The sequence below is a fragment of the Malania oleifera genome, chromosome 7, assembly GCF_029873635.1.
Source record: "Malania oleifera isolate guangnan ecotype guangnan chromosome 7, ASM2987363v1, whole genome shotgun sequence".
In the NCBI taxonomy this organism is placed as follows: Eukaryota; Viridiplantae; Streptophyta; class Magnoliopsida; order Santalales; family Ximeniaceae; genus Malania; species Malania oleifera.
In genome coordinates, this window is record NC_080423.1 from 91,955,919 (window position 1) to 91,970,614 (window position 14,696).

The following is a 14,696-nucleotide window of genomic DNA, read 5'->3' on the forward strand; positions in this document are numbered from 1 at the left end:
GATCTGCATCCTCCAGAATCCAAAGTCTGTGCCGTCAAACTTTTCTATTCCAGACGCCCTTCCTACTTCCTCTGCCATTGCTCCCACTCGAACCTAACCTTGGGCTCTGATACCAGTTGTTAGGAATATACGAACAAATTCCCGAAACCTGTGAGAAACAAATAGAGAAAGAATAATGCCAAAGAAAAATTCAATCACACGCACAAGATAATATTTACGTGATTCGGCAATTTTGCCTACGTCCACGAAGTTGCAGAGATTTCAATATTATCAGGAAGAAAGCACAGAGAGTGTGGCGATACACCTATCAAGTCAAATTTTCATATTAAAATAAACATAAAAATAAAATATCGAGAATCTTAAGGGCCCACTTGAAACAAGGGTTTTGATTTGAAAAAGGAAAATAAAAAAGAAACCTATTTTTTATTTTCTTTTTCTTCTATACTACTAAAAACAAATTCTAATTTTAAAATAATTAATTTTTTAAAAAATATATATATAAATAGCATGTAAAATCATATTTTTGTTTGTTAATTTTATATTTCTTACTTGATAATCAAATATGAAAAGTAAATTTTTTTTTTCATATTTTCTTTTCTTACTCCTAAATTTTTAATGTTCAAATAAGCCTAAAAAGTATTGGGAACTACACGTCACTTAGCTGAAAAAAAGTGGTCATTGCACATTTAGGAAGCAAAATTTTGGTAGCAACTTCACCACTTCCAAAAAATGACCCGTGCATTAATATATATATATATATATATATGCTCAAGCCTATCTTAGCTGGCTCTTCTTCTTGGGCATTAAAAAAGATAACACGTGAAGCATGTGGAGAGCATCTTTTGGTGAGTGTGAGTGAGGGTGAGGATGGAGACAGCCAAATGTGTCTGTTTGTCAACCAATATTTATTTAAGGCCATTCATTTATACAACAACAGAGTGGATGATGAGGATGGAGATGGGCCCATCTTCTCTCTCCCCCTTCTCTCTCTCTCTCTCTCTCTCTCTCCACACAAAAAACACACAAAAGAAAAGGGTCATCACGTAGGCCCATTGTCTTGACATTTCATTTTGAGCGTGGGGAAGAGGGCATGCTTTTTTAGCCAAGAATTTCTCTCCTTCATAGAATGTGAAGCAGAAATTGGATATGTACTAATGAGAAATTGAATTTATAATAATGCTGATTTGAGTCCCACTTACACGAGCTGTTTTTCATAAGATAAATTCGTAAAATTAATAGAGTAAAAGCGAGCACCATCTCATTAGAATTGGATTCAAGATAAATATTTGGTATCAAAGTCACCCTAGAGTAGGTACTATTATGGCGAACCAATCTGTCGAGGAGGGCGTTAGATGTTAGACAGAGTAGAATGTCACAACCCCACACATCAGATGCTTATTAGGAAAATATTAAACTTAAAATGTTGCTTTGTACTCCAATTATGTAAAACAACTTTTATAGGATAAACCTATGAAATCAATAGATCAAACGGGTAATCCCTCACCGAAATTGGAATCCAAGGCCATTCCAATTGCCCTCTAATGCATATTTAAATAATATACTTATAATAATTTCATCTGCAGTCACTCGTATATCGTTTTTCATAGACGAATATGATATAAATATTTTATGCACACACAAAAACTGGTCATCTACGTCACCCACTAAAGAGAATGCTTAACCTACCCCTCCACTCCTCTTTTCCTTTTGGTACTATTTTTTTTTTTTTAAAATAGTACTAAAAAAATGCATATTAAGTGAATTGTGTTTTCACATTTTAAATTGTCTGAACATAGTATTGAATATAGAGCACGTAGTCTTTGATTCTTAGTGGTGGGTTAAGGTGCATTTGTTTCCCAAATTAGGATCTTACAAGACTGGATTGAACAAGGATCAACCAAATAACACAATTAGACTAAATTGGCTATAACAATTAGCCTAGCATGAGTTCCAACGTCAACTATAAAGAACAGACAGTAAATTTTTTACCTTTATCTTTGATTTTTTTTTTCGCCTTAAGTTTATGTTTAGCTTGGGCTCGAATATCAGCTTCTTCACCATCAAACATAGGCTAGACCTAGCCACTCTTAGCCCATGAAAAAACACACCTTTACACCCGCATACAATCGGGAAAAAAAAAAATAATAAGCTTCTAGGAGGTTGTGTTGTACTCCGGAGTCTCCCAAAAAGACACGAGGCCGATCCCACTAGTGTCAGCCCCACAAGGGTCTTTACGGGAGACTACTGGATACAATCTCTTAGAAAGTCAACCAAACTCCTAATAGAATTTCAAAAATATCTCATCACCATAGTTTTAAGTGCCACTATCATTTAAATTTGTACACAAACTTGTCGGAAACAAAATATAAAAATATAACATATTTTTAAGATCTATATAGTTTCAAATTTATGTATGATATAGGCTGCTAGGCCGTGTTTGGAGCCATGGCTTTTTAAGTTTTAGATATTCATCCAAAATTCATGAAAATCTGAAAACCTGAAATTTATCCTCTAGGTTAAGAAATTCTACAAGAATAATGTTGAGAATGAAATTGGAACACTACATAATATAAAGCAGTTTTACTTACTAGGTTGAACTCACACAGCCTGCTGATTAGATTAAGAGAGACCCAACTAACAAATATTCTTGCATTCAAGTGCAGTAAGGCAAAAAATTTTCTCTTGCTCCCAAAAATTATATTTCCCAAACTAAAATTGAAAATAATATCCTGCAACTCCAATGAAACTAGCTATCATCATCGACCAAATTTCATCCCCATGATACCAACATCAACACTAAAAGACTAAACCCTAGCCCAGAACCCAGAACCAAAACCCAGCCACCTTTTTTTTTTCTTTCCCTTGAGGGTCGTCAAGGCATCCTGCAAGCTGGTTTGATCGTAATGCAGTTATGTAGATGTTCTTTTTCAGCTTAAATTTGCGGGTTATGTAAATGTTCTACATCCTCACTAATTCATTTGGCTTACAATTCTCTTGAGAGGACATGCAGATGAGTATCATCTACATGCATATCTGTATGATGTGTGCATTATGAGTGATTGAACAATTAGTGATAAGTATATCTTTATATATTGACTATTTTGCATATCTGTATGATGTGTGCATTATGAGTGATCGAACAATTGGTGATAAGTATATCTTTATATATTGATTATTTCATCACTAGTAATTTGATCATTCATGACAGACAAGTACCATACGGATATACATGCAGAGAATGTTGTTCTGCACCCTTGCTAATGAGAGAATCCTGGGCAAAGTGTATCTTTTGGTATTGTTGTAGGAGGAAAATGTCTTAGCAGAAGAATGCAAGTACCATATATGCTCCCCTACATCACTAAAAAAATAACAAAATAAATAACAAAATCAAACACAATAAACCCTGGAAGTGATAAAGATATGTATGCAATGGATGGTCTACTGCACCTCTGCAAAAGAGAGAATCCTTAGGCCCAAGGAGGTTTTGGGGTATTGGTGTTGAAAGAACATTTCTTGGTAGAAGAATGCAAGTAACATATGGTAACAAACACAACACCCACTGGTCATATGAACATAGGATGGTCCTATATACACCTCCTAAAGGATTTTTTAGTTAGTAGAAGAATGCAAGTAGCATATCTACTCTCCCCTCATCACCAAAAAAAAAAAGATGAAAAGAAAAAACAGGCACAACATCCCTCTTCATACAGGTATGCAAAGGATGGTCCTCAGCACACTGCAGAGGAGAAAATCTTTGCCCAGGTGTATTTTTAGTCTTCATGCTGCAAAAAAATTTCTAAGTAGAAGAATGAAAATACTATATATTCCCCCACCCCACCTCCCGGCGTCCCCAGCTCACAAACAAAATCACTTAAAAAAATGGGATCAAACTGAAATCTCTTTTGAGCAGCCATGATCCAACTGAGTCACTGACATATAAGATACAAATATTAGCATATCCCTACAAATATTAGCATATCCCCCCATGAGCCATGATCTCCTACTGCAATTGTCAATAACAGCAACCAAAAACAACTGAAGGAGAAAATTCAAGGACCAAAATGATTGAATCACGCATGAATTCCAAACCAAAAATCAAACACCACATCAGTTGAATTAATTAAGAAAGAAGAATGATTGAAAAAATGACATTGATAACAACATAAGCCGCTAAAGGGCGTGTATATTTTTATCACACCTGAAGCACTACATCAGACAATAGCAAGCAAAGGGGGATGCATCTCCCATCCCCCAATATATATGAGAAATTAGGTACTACGAAACATTAGTGAAAACACTGAGGATCAACAAATTGGTTTAGCAAAATAATTCCATGCCCATGGTAACATTGGTGCTAATCCCTATGCTATAAATGTAAAAATGTCCCCAGAATCACAAAGTTTGAAAGGCTTTGAAAGCTTTCATCCTTAGTGCAAAACGGGGGGACTGTTCAACTACCCAAAATGTTATGTCCATAGCATCCCATTCTCATGTTTGTTTCCAGACCAAAAAAGTTATGCAAGCCCCAAAAAGAAAGAGGGAAAAATAAAAGACTCAGACATGTTATTACCAATATGTCATTCAAAGGGAAATCTTAGAGCCTGTTCATTTGGGAAAACAACTTTCATTTTTGCATTTTTAATTTTTCAAAGAATTACAAAAATGCGACTGTTCTTCAATTTCCCAACATTTGAATAGAAAACCTGAAAAGCAATAAAATGTTGTTTTCCATCTTTTCGACATAAATTTTCAAAAACTAAAAAATAGGTGGCATTTTTGTAATTATTTGAAAAACTACAATTGAAAAATAAAATTATTTTACAAAGTGAACAGGCCGTAAGGTACTGCAAACAATTGACACCCAGCCAAGTATAATAGCTTACTACCCATAAGATATACAATGGACGACCTTAAAATTTTGTGCCTTGGTTTTTTGAACATAAGATGGCTTCAATATAATAGCTTATCAGTCATAGAGGTTGTAGCATAGGCAATACAAGATTATGTGAAGGCAGGATGAGGTAGTCCTCTTCTCCTTTTTGGATTTTGACCAGGAGGGTTAACACCCAGATTATGTGAAAATTAAACCTGGGTTGCACACTGACAGATGCATGATTTTCTTTAATCTTCATAGTGGAAGCTGTCTTAATTTTCCCTGCCTCTAAAAATAATCAATCTCTAGCTAGAATGTAATAAAGCATTTGCAGCCTACCTACTTATGTTCTGTTGATTTGACAGTCCATGACACCACCCATAATCTTGCACTTCCACAAGAGATTTTAAATTGCACAAAAACGCAAGAACAAGTCACTCGTGATACATATCTCACCCAAATAAAATCAAAAGCAAGCCCCTCCTAAATGCCTCAAAGCTTCCTTCAATACATCCGTAAGCCCAATGAAATAAAAGCATCCAAAACCAAGAAAATTAGCACTCTCTGACTCTCTCTCCCACATAAAATAAGAGAAGAATTTTCATTCAAAAATATAGTTTTGAAAGAAAATTCACACGTTTTCGCTCTGTATTACTTGCAAATCAGTATCTTACATTACTTCCAATGTCCTGAAATGAGCCTACAACTCAAAAAACTAAAAATGACAATAAAAATATAATCCAATCTCCATGAATCAATGAGAACAAATCCTGAACAAGCTTAAACTTGAGAGAGAGAGAGAGAGAGAGAGAGAGAGAGAGAGAGGGATGACCATATTGGGATGATGTCAATAGACATGCTTGTGGTGGTGATGGTGGTGGCGCCAGTCATCCCATCCAAAGCACTGCATGAGAGGGAAACAAGCAGCAAATAGGCATCGCCCAATCCCTCGGAAGAAGGAGGAGACTAACAAACATGGGCAACAATAACAAGGCAACAAGCCATCATCGTACGGTCCATCTCTTCCCTGGTGATGATGGTGCTGGACCTGCTGGTGATGGTGATGATGATGGTGGTGATGAACCATGTTCTTTCTTGAGCTAAAACACAAAAACCCAACAAATCAAACCCTAATTCTAAGTTGAAAAACCAAAAAGAAAGGTAAACAATTAAGCCCAATAGAACCCACAATGGAAACCCATGTCCTAGATAGTCCCAAACAGAAAAGACGAAGATTTAAATCCAATGCTCAAACACCCATGTGACTACTGTTCTTGAAACATAAAGTATGTAATCAGGAGGTGTTGGATCAAGTTGAGGGAATCGAAGCACATGCAAATTATAAAATATAACGAATGAATAATTATCAAACCTCTGTATATCTCTGCAGCCAAAATGGCGAACAAAGGTAAATGCAAAGCACAAGTTAGGGTCTGAAATCAAATCAGACCCTTTGTGAAAATTTGACCCAGGAGAAAAACTGCGGAAGAAAGAAGTTTGTACTCCACTTCGCAAGGAAGGCAGCTCCCCAAATCCCGGAAGGTAAAGGCCGCGAGAAATTTTCGCTTCCAGGATTCTACAACTGGAAGACTTTCTGGCTACGCGGCTTCCCTACGGCGTCGTTTCGCTACCATTGCAATTGTCGTTTCACTTCTTCCATTTTTTCCTAAGATTATTTATTTCTTATTTAATAAAAATATTTTATATTAATATAAGAATATACTGATTATCTGTTAGTTTAGAAAAATAATTTTATTTTTTATCTTATATTTTAACAAAACAAATTAGTTAAATTTTTTTATTTTTGTAATATTTGTATGAAATAAATGGAGAACAATAGAACATTATTTACTTATGGAAATATTATAATTTTTATATTTAAATTTTCAAATACTTATAACAATGACATCTTGTTTTTTGATTTTCTATATTTATATGAAAAAGTTAGATAATATTTTTTATTATTTTTTAAATTCTTAGTTCTTACCTTGTCATGGAATTCGAACTTTAAACTTTGAGAATTGAGTATCGAGTTTTTACCAAGTCCTCATTAGTTTAAAATTTAAGTCCAAAATTTATATTCCCAAATATTATCTTGTATAATTTTTTTAAAATTAAAAAATAAATTATTTTTTTCATAATTATTTTAAAATTTGGAAATAAAAGATTTAAAATTATTTTACACAACTAAACAAATTCTTTGTTTTTGACCCTTTTTAATACAAATCTTGAAAACTAAAAAAATAAAATATATTTTTATGATTATCGGCAAAACTATAAAAATGAAATATGAAAAATATTTTTCACAATTAAATGGTCCTAATCTTCTCAAGTGATTTAGATTTTAGAACAATTTAACTTCCATCATCAAGGCTTTTATTTGGACCCACACAAGCCCCCTTAATAATTGCGCCAATATTCCGCATATAGTGGAAATGTCACATTGAATTGAAATACATATAACTAGTTGCAATTGGTCGAGACTCACGCTATTTTTCTCTTTACTGTGGAAGCACTTTACACACTTAAATTCTTATAACGCAATAAGAAAGTGTTAATATTAGTTAATTGATTTGAGATCATTTTAAATTTATTAGTTGTGATCACAAACTATATGTGCCTTTTTATTTATTTTTTAAATAGAGAGTTAAAGAAAATAATGAAAGTTATAAGAATTTGTTCATATTTTAAATTAAAAATATTTATTAAATTACTTATATATCCATAATTTGTAAATACTATATGTATAAGATAGATTGTAAATTAAGATTATTTTTACAAAGATGATTGAAAAAACCACAGAAAAGATATAATAGCTATAACAACAACAAACCAAATCATTTTATGGACAAATATTTTTTAACAATTTATTTATGGACAAATATTTTTTTTCAATAAGTTTAGGACTGTTAAATCCTTACTCACTATCTTGTTCCAAATTATTTTAAGTTTACCTCTACCTCTTCTACTATCCGTCACAATACCTAATTATCGCTTCATTACTAGCACACTATGTGACTTAGGTTGTAAGTGTCCAAGTTGTTAGCATTGGTGGCTACATGTTCTAAATTGTCTTATTTTAATGATAACAACTCATTAGTGGTTTTAGGTAAACTTATCTTTGCATAATAAGTTATGGTAAGTGAAACTCAATTGCAAAAATTCAGTAAATTTGTAATAGGTTAGACATTATAAAAAAGGGGGAGAATGTTAGCCTTGGGTGACTACATCATCATGTTTTATGTTTTGATGATATTAACCTATTTGTTGTTCCTAGTATTTTCCATCTTTGCAGATCATGTTTAGTATATGTTCAAGTGGCAATTACATGAAGTACTAGATCAAAGGCAAAGATTAGACCGAGTAGATGTCGAGAAGGAAAGATCAAAAGGACACTCACTCAAAAAGGACTCAAGCACACCAAAGGAAGTTTAATGTTATATTATATGTAATGGGGTGTGTGTTTGAGGTAGTTTAATTTGTAGCTCTTGCGGTTTTGTTTCTTGTATGATTTCTGAATAAGAGTTGAGCAAATTGCATATGCATATTAGGGTACATGAGTTTATAGGATTTCACTAAAGTCACAAACTCAACATTTATAGTTTTCAAATATAAAGAGTTTGTCAAAAAGATCCTAAACTCAAAATATGTTTTCCAAAGGGACAAGTTTTCAACATCTAGGTTTTATAAACATTTACTTAGTCCCAATTTTGCCAAAACATGTTTTACATCCTAAAGCCTCTAAGATACTAGCATATAAGATACCAAAATGAGGTTTCAAATATGTTTTCATAAATAAGATATCTTATATTCAAAATAAATTTCATAAGAACAAGTTTAAATTATATTAGTGTTATAATATTTTACAAACTTGGTCCTGGTTAGGTTTAAAACTTCAATTATGCACCTATCAAATTTCCTGAATACCTTTCGGTATTTAGGACATAACATTTTCTAACAAAATCCAAAAAGGACAATCTTGGTATCTATGAAAAGTTAAGAAAAAATTCCACAACTTTCATGTTGCTAACTTTTTCTAATTTGGGACACTAGTCGACGAGTAGGGGCCACCAGTCGACGGGTGTGGGCCACTAGTTGACGAGTAGGGTAGACTAGTCGACGAGATGCATTGTGAACATCGCAATAACAACTAGAAAATGGCTAGTTTCTTTTGAGATTTGCTCCTAACGGTCCAATAATGGCTAGCTGGGGTTTTTGACTATAAATACAAGTCCATAGACTTGTTTAGCATGATTTTGGTGATTTATACAAGTTTATCGTGAAAAATATTATTTTATACAAACTCTAGGCACTTTGCATCTTTGTTATTCATTCACAAGTGCTCAATCTCTCTTGCTCATTTATCTTTTTTTTTTTTTATTACGTCAGGTTCCTCTCATCCCTATCGCCACCAACGGACACTCCCCTTCGAGGCACACAACCTGGTGAACCACTTGGTGAAGGTTCTTGGTGAACCACTTGGTGAAGGTTCCGTTTTTTGTAAAGGTTCTTTGTGAACCACTCGGTGAAGGTTCTTGGTGAACCGAAGGCTCTTGGTGAGCATGGTAGGGATTTGTTCCCAAGTGTAGGGTTTGGTACCCGAGTTGTAAGGTTTGCTCCGTCGGTGAAGGAGTTTTATCATGGATTGTGGAATCCTTGGCTTGGTGCTAAGGCGTGGACGTAGGCTTGGTGCTGAACTACGTTAAATCCTGGTGTTAAGCTTTTCTCTCCCTACTCTTTATTATTTTTCTTGTGCATGATTTAGATTTTTTATATTGTGATTTAATTGCTTGAATCTTGCCAAGAGTTTTTATTTTGTATAGAAAATTAAAATACGCGAAAAGAGTCTATTAACCCCCCTCTGACTCTATATACTACTAGCCGGGTGGGACGATTAACACAAATCATTTGAGTCATCCCTCCTTTATCTTATCTTCTATAGAAGTTACACCAACTTATCCTAAATATATTCATTTCTTAATTTATCTTTTTTACGTTATGCTACTCATCCATTTTTACATTCTTATCTCAATAATATTTACTTTTTGGATATGTTGTTTCGTAGTCGCTCTACATTCTGATTTATATAGCTTAATTGGTCTTACAATCATCTTATAAAACTTTCCTTTCAATTTTAATGATATTTTGTAATCCCAAAGCATACTCAAAACACTTTTCTATTTTATCCATCCTGCTTTAGTTTTATACATCTTCTTCAATTTCTCTTTTAGCTTGCATAATAGATCTAAGGTACTAAAATTTACTATTGCTATTGATTTCTTCATCATCGAGTTTAACTTTGTCACCGATATTCCTCCTACTATGACTGAAATTACATTTCATATTCTACTTGTCATAAAACCTCTAGATTCTAAAGTTTCTCTGCATATTTCTTACCTCGATTCTACTTTACTCCTAATTTATCAATTAAGATAATATCATCTGCAAGCAACATATATCATGGAACCTCATTTTGGATACTTTTAGTCAGTCATCCATTACTAAAACAAAAAGATAAGAGTTCAAAGCAGATACTTGATGTGAACCTATTGTGGTTGGAAATTTCCTAGTCTCTATACTTATAGTCCTAACACTTCATCCTACATACCATTAAAGACATCAATACAACTATTACATGCACCTTTTTTTTTTAACATCTTTTTTCTTTTTAAAATTTTCATGTTTCCACATTTTTGTGATGTTCTATACAAAATTCTTTTTATCTTTACACTTTTTTGAACATCTTGATCCCACCATTAATTTTATTTACTATTCGAGAATCTTCCTCTTGATTCACTTAATTTTTTTTTTTGCTATTTTTTTTAATAGAACTAATTATCCTACTCCAAAGAGTGTTTACGTCTACGCTATCCTCTATAGTTAATCAACATCCCTGATCATTTTTATCTTTAAATTTTATTATATTTTCTCCCTTTAAGTTCACCACCTAATTCTCTTGCACTAATTTATTTTAACCTTTCTCTTTCATTTTTTAGTACATACATCTAACACTAAAACTCTATATTGTGTGATTAAACTTTCACTTGGGATAACTTTATAATCCTTACACAATAAACGATGTTGTCTCTTAATTTTTTTTATATAAAAAAGATCTATTTGAAGGCTATTTAATATTCTTCTCCCTTCTTAAAACGAGTATTTATTGTTATAAAATCATATGACATGATGAAATCTAAAATCATCTCCGAGAGTTATTTTTGTCTTCATATCCATATCCTTCATGTGTCTTCTCATAATCTTTATTATTCATTCCAACATGTCTATTTACGTATGTTCCTATGAATATTTTCTTAGTCCTTGATATCTTTAATATAAGACTATCTATATTTTCCTAAAATTATTTCTTAAAGTTTTCTACTAAGCCTACTTGACGAGCATAAGCACTAATTATATTTATTATCTTTTGACCTAAAACCATCTTGATTTTTTTAATTCTCTCTTCTACCCTTTTGACATTTACAATGCTATCTATTAAGTTTTTGTCTATAATAATTCTTACCCCATTCTTTTATATATATATTCTAGTGTACAAAAGTTTAAATCTTGATTTTTCAAATTTTCTAACTTTCTCCCCTACCCACTTAGTTTCTTGAAGACAGATTAGATTAAAATTTTTTCTAATCATTGTATTCACAATTTCCATACTTTTATCCTAAGTGTTCCTATAGTTCAGGTTGCTAATCTAATCTTAATCTCCGGAACTAACTTCTTTATCCGCTCGCATCCAAAATTATGTGAGAATCCTCACATGTTGGACATTGCATTCAGTTGCCAATGCGACGCGTTGCTTCAAGACGACAACCTAGCCCATCGCCCACTTTTCATTACACCCGGATGGTATAAGTGCAATGCATTACTAGTAGGGAATGCCCCAATGAATAATTGATAACGATTCATGGCATATTAATTTGACAAATTTTACGGTAACTATCAATTACCTAACCTTAATGTTGTGACAAGATTAGGACAAAGTGCATTATTGGTGAATTTCGAAGAGATAATAGCTCAAGTTTGATTAAAAAAAATATTCTAATTAATTGAGTTTCTAGTTTCTGTTCTTTAGCTCATTTGTTATAATTCTATGTGACTAAAATTTAAAAAATCTAACTAGCCAATTGCAAACAAAGATTTGTTATCTTATTCATTTCCCCTTTATTTGTAATGAATTCGAAAAACTAAAATTTCTTGTTTGAATTTTAAAATTTATGCTTTCAAAAAATCTTAGATATTTTTAACTTTCAATTTACCCATTACTATATTGGGAAAAAAATTATCCCTGTGGTGCCGGACACCCCACTTGGGCCAAACACCAATACTACAACTATTGTTATTGAATATATAAGAAACTAAAGTAATGCAAAAACTAATAATAAAACAATAAAAAGAACAAGACAAGAAATTAACGAGGTTCGGTATGGAATTACCTACGTCCTTGGACACTGACGATCAATCCACTACTTCTTAATAAGTACAACTTTGAGGTGTGTTTTACAAATGGAGAGTTGAGCTCTTTATATAGTTTCAACCTCAAGTCCAAAAAACACTTCTCTCCAATATGGGACAAATGATACAAAAAATTTAAAATAACTTTTTATACCAATGTGGAACTATTCTACCAATGTGAGACAAAAAAATAACAAATCTTTACTTTGACGATAAATTCAACAAATTTTGTAGTTACCAACATTTTCTGGAGTTCCACATCATCGACGCCTTCCAAAAATATTCAGACTTGTAGGATATTGATAAAGTCCAAACAATGTTTGAACTTGATTGTTGTCACAATCTTGGTCAACATATCTGCAGGATTTTCAGTTGTAGCAATCTTCTAACCATTTCACAGCTTACCAATGTCCTTTAACCAAGATTGTACATATACCTGCTCACCATACTAACAGCTTGTGAAATATCAGGTCTAGTACAAACCGTTGCATACATCAGACTACCAACATCACTTGCATAAGGAACATGTGACATATACTTAGGTTCCTCATCTGATTTAGGAGATAAAGCCACACTAAGTTTGAAATGAGGAGCAAGAGGTGAACTTACTAGTTTTGACAGCTAAGACATGCCAAAACTCTGTACTACCTTCTTCAAATACTGTTTCTGAGACAAACTAACTCTTCCTCTCATTCTATCTCTGTGAATCTCCATGCCAAGTATCTTCTTTACTTCACCAAGATCTTTCACCTCAAACTCTTGATTTAACTGAATTTTCAACTTGTTGATTTCTTCCCTATTCTTTGAAGCTCTCAACATATCATCAACATACAAGAGTAAATATATAAAAGATCCATTTTGTAGTCTGCGAAAATAAACACAATGATCATGTTTATTTCTGATGTAATTCTGACACATCATAAACTAATGAAATCATTTGTACCACTGTCTTGGAAACTATTTTAAACCATGCAACGATTTACCCAATTTACATACCCAATTTTCTTTTCCAACAACCTGAAATCCATGTGGTTGAGTCATATAGATTTCCTCTTCCAAATCACCATGTAAAAAATGCAGTTTTTACATCGAGTTGAACTAGTTCAAGATCAAATTGCACTACCAAAGCCAACAAAATTCGAATGGAAGAATGTTTAACAACTGGAGAAAATACCTCATTATAATCAATGCCTTCCTTCTGTGCGTAGCTCTTAGCTACCAATCTATCTTTGAAGCGAACATCATTTGCATTTGGAAATCTTTCTTTCTTTACATAAACCCACTTGTAACCAATTGCTTTCTTACCCTTGGGTAGCTAGGCTAGCTCCCAAGTCTAATTCTGATGAAGAGACTGCATTTCTTCATCCATCGCTCTTTTCCACTTGTCTAATTCAGAGTTCCTCATTGCTTCTTTGAAAGTGTAAGAAACATTATCATCCACAACTTGAAGTGCATAGGCCACTATATCAGTATACCGAGCAAGTTTTCGAATTTCTCGTTTTGACCTCTGAGAAACAATTGATTCTTATTGCTGTGAAGATTCTCGAATTGAAATCTCCTTTTTTTGTACACTATTCTCCACCGTAACTGGAGAGTTACCTTGTGCAGTCTCATTTCTCACCGGGTTTCCCAAAATTGTCTCAACCTCCGCCTGTTATTGAGTACCACTGGCCTTTTCTTCAACTCGTGATTCCTTGCATATTGTTTTCTTCATCATCGCAAGTTTATCAAAAGTCACATCCCTACTTAAAATCATTTTTTTCGTCTCTAGAGACCAAAGATGATATCCTTTGACTCCTGCACTTATCCCCAAGAATATTGCTTTCTTGGCCTTTGGATCCAACTTAGATTCTTTAACATGATAATAAGCCATAGTACCAAATACATGTAAAGAATTATAATCACTAGTAGGCTTTTCAGACCATACCTCATAGGGTGTTTTTCCCCCTATTGCAGATGATGGTAGACGATTGATGAGATGACACGCATATCTAAAAGCCTCAGCCCAAAACCTTTGGTCAAACCCAACATTAGACAACATACATCAAACTTTCTCTAGCAAAGTCTGATTCATGCGCTTTGCCACTCCATTCTACTATGGTGTATCTCGAACTGTGAAGTGTCGAGTAATACCTTCATCCTGACATACCTTTATAAACGGGTCACTCGAGTATTCACCACCATTATCTAATTTGAGCCGTTTTGTAACGACTTGCTTAATTTACATACAATTTTTTTTGCTTTTAAATAATAAAATACAATATCAACATATCGAATCCAGTAGGTCATAAACAACATGAACCCGTGGGTAGCAAGGACATACCAAAAACACAATACGAAAGCCTAAGCAGCAGTAACA

At 33.3% G+C, this 14,696-nt stretch overlaps 1 protein-coding gene across 1 annotated transcript; it reads right to left on the reverse strand.

Annotated features, from left to right (window-relative positions):
- Positions 1-5,490: 5,490 nt before the first annotated feature.
- On the reverse strand, positions 5,491-10,493 carry LOC131160930 (uncharacterized). Its single transcript, XM_058116802.1, has 3 exons — positions 10,482-10,493; positions 6,246-6,484; positions 5,491-5,973 (listed from the first exon to the last, which is right to left on the reverse strand). Exons 1-3 carry the CDS (start codon positions 10,491-10,493, stop codon positions 5,721-5,723), a joined length of 504 nt encoding a protein of 167 aa, XP_057972785.1. The 3' UTR covers positions 5,491-5,720.
- Between the last annotated feature and the right edge of the window lie 4,203 nt (positions 10,494-14,696).

Excerpts from the sequence above, each read along its gene's own strand:
- LOC131160930 (XM_058116802.1), bottom strand. Across the intron at positions 5,974-6,245 it reads GGCTGCAGAGATATACAGAG|CTCAAGAAAGAACATGGTTC; the intron begins GTTTGATAATTA and ends TTTGTGTTTTAG.